Consider the following 7,934-nt stretch of genomic DNA (forward strand, 5'->3'; position numbering starts at 1 on the left):
AGTAGTGTACAGTGTGATCTCTGCCTAACCCGTGCCTGGAAGCATTCAGTAGCAGTAAAGTCAAAACTGTTATAGGTAAATGTCCTCTCACTCCAGCGTTTGGAAAACTTAAGCTTGAATTTAAAGTTTTTGCTTTTTTTTTTTTTTTATCTGAATAGTGATTGTTATGATATAGGTGAATGACAGTTTTTGATTGCTAAAAGTGACCAAACATTAGAAACTTGTCTCATCTATTTCCAATATATACAGCAAATTAGTAAGTTCTGTCTTTATCCAGTGATTTTTAATGTCTGATTTCTTTTTGTCTTGCTACTGCCGGAAGGTACACCTTGCTACAGTAGGTGGACAAATAGTGCATCTCCAGAAATGTAAGCTTTTTTCTTAACAAGACTTCATGTAGAAGTACCTTTCGATGAGTAGTTTTCTTTTAACCTTCTATAACTTTATTATATTCAATTCTTTAAAAGTATATTTGAACGACGGTGTGTAAGTATGTAAATACATTGATTTTATTCTGCAATTTGTTTCCAATATAGTTTACTGCCAAAAGCACAAACCAGATTTATGTATGTCTGTGATGTAATGGTTCAAAGTAGTTTAGAAAAGTCTGTACATAGCTGCATGGTTTGTGGATTTTCTGTGGGTACCCTTGTTCTAGAAATGTAGGATTAAAACAGTGCCCCAATGTCACTAACCCATCTCCTTGCTGTTGCAGGCAGCCATATCAAATATTGTCTTCAGAAACATATGAGATTCCTCCTTATAGCTGGTTATGGTTTTTTGCTCTCACTTCTATATATGTGCATTTAAAACTTCATTACTAAGATAGTTCAAAAAGTTTTAACTTCTAATAGAACTATATTAATGGCTGTTTATTCTTGTGCCTACTTTGTCAGTCAATCTCAAATTGGAGCTTTTCTTGAACATAAATAACTATATCCTTCATAGCTTTTATCGTTCTAAACTAAGGAAGTCCAGCTCTTCTACTGTCCCAATCAAAGTTACGTGCTAAACTGCAGCAGCTTACGGCCTTGTAATTTCAAAATCATATGCAAGGTGCATTGGCTTCTTTAAACCACCCACCTCAACAGTTACACATTGAAAATGCACTTCTTTAGTGGTTTTACCACTATAGCATAGGACTCAAGAGAGGTGTGGTAACAATCCAAAATCATGACTGTGGAATGGATGGAGTACCAAATCACCAACGCATGCAAGCTTTGAACCTGTGTGAAGCAGTACAGGGTGTTAAAGAGTTTAGGGTTAACACAAATTAATTCCTGCTTGATTAAAATAAAAAAAAAATTGGCAGGGTAGACATTAATATTTCTGAGGAATTAGTGAGATTTTTTACCTTGCTCGTACCTAATTCATTTTAAACTTTGACTTAAATGGAAGAAGAATGCCACCAGCAGCATATATACCTCAAGTATTACAGCATTCTTTAGATGGCATATCTACCAAAGTGAAATCTAGGCCTGTAAGTAAATACGTATGCTTTCTGAGCCAGGCCTAGCGAAGGTCAGCGTTTCTGAATGAGATTCACAACAGCCAGTTTACTAAGCAGGGAACTGCCTACCTACACATCTGCTAATTCTGGACATGCACTGAGGCATAGCAATGCTATATGGACAAGTTCCTCCTTGATTGAAAGAACATACATGGTAAAGATGCTACTTGATTTAGGAAGCAGCTGAAATAACAATTTTGAAATGATAAAACTGAATTTAGATAAAATATGTGTCAATTTTTTTTGTTGGTGGTTTTTTTTAATTGACACTAGCTGCTCAGTATTTTTTGTAGCATGGCTGAGACCAAAGTGTTCTCATTATTTAGGAAGTGCTGCTAATCACTAGCATAAAGTGTCATGTATTAAGAACATGGCACTGTGATTTTTCCAGTAAATCGTGGCATCGTCACTGGACAGGAGTTAGAACAGATGAAATGAGGACAACTCACATAAACTGGCCAGTGATTAAGGCACTTTCCTAATCCCATTTCCGTTGTTGCAGGACCCCTCACACTGAAGGGAAAGGCACTGGTCCTTTCAAGTTAAATGCTCCACTCATTAGTCTATGCCTAGAAAGTCACAAGTATCAACACGATTGCTGCTGTCTTAAGGGGGAAAAAAAGACACAGCTTTACTCAGCTGTCACCGTCCCCACCCAGCAATTCCGGATTGTAGGCGGCAAGTTATGGGACACACCTTTCTGCAAGGCTAAATCAGTTACCGAGTTTCAAAGCGGGACAAAAGTTGAGATAGATCCCAACATCTACAGCTTCTTAATAGCTAACTTGCAGCAGTTCCCTGCTTGGACCATTTGCTGTTCTAAATCTCATTCTAAGGCACCTTACTCTGCCCCTCGCACACTGTGAAAAACTGGGGAATATATTGCTGGATTTTACTTTGAGGCCTCGATTCATAAGTGTTCACCACCTCTGTTATTCAGTCTAGTTCATCATACCTAACTGATCCTCATGCTTGAGTATTTTGAGGTGAAGACTCCACTGAACGGCAAAGTAGTTAAAATTTGGTTGTTGGTACGCTTGAGAAGCTTACTTTCAGTGCCCAATTTATTTTTGCCTTTTTTAAAGTCCAACATGTATTCTTAATCTCTGATTATATGACAATATGTTTTCTTCTACTTTAAAAAAGTGTATTGATTTTCAAAACACCAAGTATTTTTCCCGCTGCCCCTAGATTGAATGTAAACAAAAAGGACTACAGTACAGGTTGTATTTTGTATATTGATACAGGTAGCATGCTTTTATCAGCCTGCAAATATGAGTTCAGAATCAATAAATATAAACATTTAAGTAGAATGGGATATTTAAGAGTGTATATACCAGGGATATTTTAATTATATATGATAGGTTTATTATATGTAATTATAAAGATGTGTTCATATCCAATCTTTGGCCTCCTGTGATTCAGGGAAACTGAAATGTGTGCTGCTTCATCTTCAGGGTCAAATTATTTTCCATAGCATAAAACAGAAATTACATTTTTCAGCTAAGTGCAAAATTCAGCTATTATCAAATTTTAATTAAGAATTGTGTATCTGATTTAGAAGATGGTAGAAGGAAGGTATTTATTTTCCTCCACTTGCCAAAAGGTGATCGTACTTACAAAATTTGCTGAGATTGTCCAAGAAAGTGTGTAAAATCCTCATCCATCACCAAGAGCCCCTGGTCAGGGAATGACAGTGCAGTAAATATCTTCAGCAGCTGCCTTTTAATGTACAAGCTGTTTTCGGTAGGAATTTTCAGCACTCACATAAAACACACTGTCATGAGTGACTGCCTGTGCTCCAAAGTCATTACTATTGGGATGATGGAACATCTTTCAGCGAATAACCAAAAAACTTTAAATGTCATGTCAAGTTTGTTGAAGCCATTTTCAAGCCTTGCTCAAGGTTACATGAATATTGAGTATGCCTGTTTTTAAAAAGTTTGAGATCTATGAGAGGGACCACTCTTATGCTGGTTTTGAGAACAGTCACTTGATTCGGAGAGGAACAAAAAAAAGAAATCTATTAATACATGTCAATCCAGCAAAGCTCCTGGATATTAACTGAGTGCAAGTTCTTGTGACGGTCACTGCCAGTGGTGTTTAGCAGAAAGTAGCAAGTTATGCAAATTCTTAAAATTACTTAGCTGCCTAAAAGATCACAAAGGAAAGAAAAAATATTTCAATGGATAATGAAATTGAAATAGATTTTTTTAATACATTTTAAAATTTGAACAATTAAAAAAAATATGTAGGAAATGTAATTAACCAGATAAAAGTTTGGAAGACACTGAGAGGTGCTGAGTACTCTGTTTTCTCTTTGACTCCAGTAAGAAAGGAGGATCCTATCAAGCTCTATCTGTGATTTTGTAGGAAATATGGGTGCTAATCTAAGGAAGTCATGTAAGGTCTGTATCACTTCCAAGGGACCAAGCCCACTGCTTTTGAAGTGATAATATTTTTTGTCTTGCATATTTGGCAATCCGTCCTCCCACTATTGCATCATCTGCATGTAAAATTTTGTCGGAACCAGAGATCTTTTCATATTACAAAATATTGAAACTGAGTATTTTAATAGCGAAACAAGGTTTGTTTGGTTTATCTTCTGCAGAGAACCAGAAAGGACAACTAGAGAAGTCATGTTCGCACCACAGTATCAGTTTAAACTTGACAAGAAGCCCAGTCACCAAAGAGGTTACTTATGATGTGGAAGCAAGTTCGACGGCGTGGAACAAGGCTGTTGGGAGAAAGGAAGCCTGTCATGGAGAAGGCAACAAAGAAAAGAAAATAGATCGTATTGGGTCTCCTTCTAAGGGAGAAGCCATTCCAGAAGTAGAAGCTCTCCTGGCAAGACTGCGAGCATTATAGAATAATCATATAAAGGATTAAATCAAAGCTTAAAACCAATCTGTAATAGCCTACATCTTTAAAGAAACACTGCTTTTCTATTACTGACGTTACATACGTCTGAGTTCCTAACTTCTGTATGGATGAATGATCTACTTCTAAACTGTTTGTTTGCAAGACTGTACAAAATGATACTGTAGTTTTGCATAACTGCAAGATGATTTTTATTTTATGTTTTTACCTACTGAGCGTACAAAAAATATCAGAAGAAAATAGATACTAAATTATTCTGAGGCACAATCCTTTTAGTGGACAAACTGCTGACCACATGTTTTGAGAGCTCAAAATAGGAATATCTTTTAAATATTGTTAAATCATCATGCCTAGGAATAAGGGTCAGTAAATGACAGAAAAGGTATTCTTATATTTTCTACTGCAATTTCTATACTTAAGAGGTTTTAGCACCTAAAAAGTAGTATTATAACATCCTTTGCAATTATATTAATAGGAAATATGTATCATATAAATCAGCCATATTCCAGTTTGAGTTCATCAAAGAGCACCAAAGCTTGCTGAATTATATATATATTTACAAAACAGAGATCCATGGACAGTAAACAAAAATTCTATGCAAATAATATACATTATGTGTGATTAATATATCACTGCTATTAAGCTTAGTTATTACTATTATATCAAAATAATATATGCAATTTCTGTGGTTGCAAGGTTTTGCAATTGTGTCCATAGTGGGGGGAAAATGTCTTCACAGTTATTTACATGTGTAATATTTTATCTTTTCACATGTGAGTTAATATGTTTCCGTAAAAAGAACACATAATGGAAAAGGTTTTTACAATTTTTTTTCACAAACTCATTTTCCAGTAGCCCGTAAAGTCTTATTTGCTGGCACAATAGGAATCTTGCACATAATTGCATCTCTTTTATCGCACTGTCATTGTACATTGTTACATGTTCACTATCGTATTTATTAATTGCACATCATAAAGAATCGCTACCTATGTTACCAAGTAGGAAGCTACTATTAGTGTCTTTGGTCCATTATTTAAAGCTTCCTTATTATAAGAATGTATTAGGTATCTAATATCTTTCTTCTAACGTACTCTATTTTTCTTTACAAAATGCTGAAAAATATGTCTTTCAATAAGAGTCAGTTACATGAAACCAGTGTTTCAATGCTCCAGTGCTTTTTATGTCCTTGTTTAAGTTGCCTTCGTACTTCCTGCACTAAACATTAATAAAGTTAATTAGAACTTGGAAACTGGGCCTGTTTAGACATACTGCATGGAGGGTTTTTCAGCCGTCATAGAATCCATCTCATGTTTCTGAGGCTGTTGTAACTGTCATTATACACTCTAATTACATTTCCTGCCTTAGCTGATAAAAATAAGAGGTGTAAACAGAAGTCAAGGAAAGATATAGAGAAAGCCTATCAGGCAGTCATTTCTTCAGCTGTCCTTGCAAACAACGGGCAAAGCTGTCATGCAAGGCTGCCTTTGGTAACTTGAAATTGCATAGGGTAACCATGGAATTGGGGCTTAATGCATCTGTAGTGGATAACTTGAGATACAGCTTCTAGTAGTTGTTCCACTAAGGTCTTCTGCACCTCCACTGTTAAAACTTACTACCCCTGTTGACAGGGTGCAGTACAAATTACTGTCTGCAAACTACAATACGCTTGGCTAAATAAAATGGGGTCTCAAACACAAAGAAAATACACGTTGAAGAAAAAAAATATTAACCATTCACTGGATATCTTCAATTGCTGAGGACGTGCTAAAATAAAAGGACTAGGAGTAAAGAACTGTTTCTGAAATATTAGCTGGATGACCTACCAAGTGAAAGTGGAAGTACAAATTAATTTTCCTGAACACAGTAAAGTTGTTCACTTGAATTAGTGGGTAATAGTCCACAACAGAAACCTGACAGTTCTGGACACTACTGTGTAGTTTATCAAGCAAAGAAAAGTTACAAAACTATCTATCCGCTGAAATTCTCAATTAACAAAATGCTACTAGCAGCTTAGCATCTTCTGATTGTAAAATAAATATTTACATTTAAAATTATAGAACTTAAGCTACCTTTTCTTACAGTTTGAGAAGCTTTTAGAAATGTATTCCAGGGCTTTTAGTCCTTCTAAGATACCATGTTTCTGAATTAATCCTTTCAAGCAGCCATCAAGTTAATTCATAGTTTCTTTTGTATAACTCAGAGAACAAAAAAAGCTATACAACTTCTTAGAATCCATGCAAATACAGTATATAATTTTTCCCCTTCAGTATTTCTTTGTACCATCATAATTTGATGTATTCAGAGTTCAAGTACACAGTCCAGTTGAAATACACAGTAAGTTTTCTTTCTACATTTCATCTTTCTTTAACTTCCCCTAGAAGCAAATACACGTGTCATTTTTACAGCAAAAAATGCTTGTATTGCCTAAAGAGTTCAGGTAAAAATAACTTTGAAAGTATTATGTCTGTATTCTATTTCTATGCTTTTATGTTTTTATTAAAGTATAAAACTCAACTTCTGTATTATATGGAGTAAATTGCTTTAATTAAATTTACACGTTAATTCATTTATTCAATTTAAAATTTAAAGTTACTTCAATCTAAAAATACTTTGGGTAGACCTTTAATGGTGTGTGCTAGTTATTTTTAGTAAGCTGTTTTTTAATAAGTATCAAGTCTGTTCCTTGAACTGAGGGATTGAGCTATATACCACTTGCGCTAGATATTGAAGAAAGTTTCACACACTGTGCAAAACCTTCTCTTTCTGTAATTCACACCTGAAAATTAAATCCTTATAAAAAGAGCTTCCTGGTTTCTTCAAACATGACTGTTCAGATAAAAGCATTTGAAGTAATCTTGCGAGGTACGTTCCCCTGCCCCTTCTCTATCTGAGCAGCAGACAGAAGGCACAAACACCCGTGGCTTTTCTTACCGGTAAAACTGTAAAGTTCTAACACATCTTTTTGGTTCTTTGCATTCATTTTGAATGACTTTTCGTTTCACTCAGTAAAAGAATTTTGATTACTACATCAGTTTTTACTTTATATATACCCCGTATGATTCATGGTGGTGGTCTAAATTCATATGTAATATTCTAATGTTTGGACCTTATCAAGATATGAATGTTTGTGATCAGTCTCTTCAAGCTGCATGCAACCAGGCTTGATGCCCGTAGGGAATACACTAGTCCATGTGAACCCAGAAGGAAAAATGACGGTAGCAACTTCATTACAAGACACTACAGCAGCGTGAGAGGTGATACTGCTCTGAATCGGGCACTTCCGTAAAGGAGCACGGCCCAGCAACCTGACAAAACTGCGCTTACTTTTGGTTCCCCATTAATTATGGCAACGCGACCGCTTCGGAGACTGAAAAGACCACATATAGAAAAAAAAAAAATCTATATCTCAGATGCATTTGTTACAAACAGTTTTCCTCCAACACACAGTTTTCCTTGTTTTACCTCATATGACCAGTCCTCAGCCTGGCCCGTCCAAAGGCAAACTTTCCAGAACTGAACGAGTTAATGCTGAGCAGCTTGAGGT

At 35.6% G+C, this 7,934-nt stretch overlaps 1 protein-coding gene across 2 annotated transcripts in view; it reads left to right on the forward strand.

Annotated features, from left to right (window-relative positions):
• DIAPH3 (diaphanous related formin 3) overlaps window positions 1-6,857 on the forward strand; it is a 256,877-nt gene extending 250,020 nt beyond the window's left edge. For both annotated transcript variants that reach the window (XM_054812840.1, XM_054812841.1), the window contains one exon: window positions 4,122-6,857. In XM_054812840.1, coding sequence (XP_054668815.1) covers window positions 4,122-4,378 — 257 coding nt within the window. In that variant the 3' untranslated portion in view covers window positions 4,379-6,857. The remainder of the gene's footprint in view (window positions 1-4,121) is intronic.
• The last annotated feature ends 1,077 nt before the right edge of the window (window positions 6,858-7,934 follow it).

The sequence above is a fragment of the Grus americana genome, chromosome 1, assembly GCF_028858705.1.
Source record: "Grus americana isolate bGruAme1 chromosome 1, bGruAme1.mat, whole genome shotgun sequence".
In the NCBI taxonomy this organism is placed as follows: Eukaryota; Metazoa; Chordata; class Aves; order Gruiformes; family Gruidae; genus Grus; species Grus americana.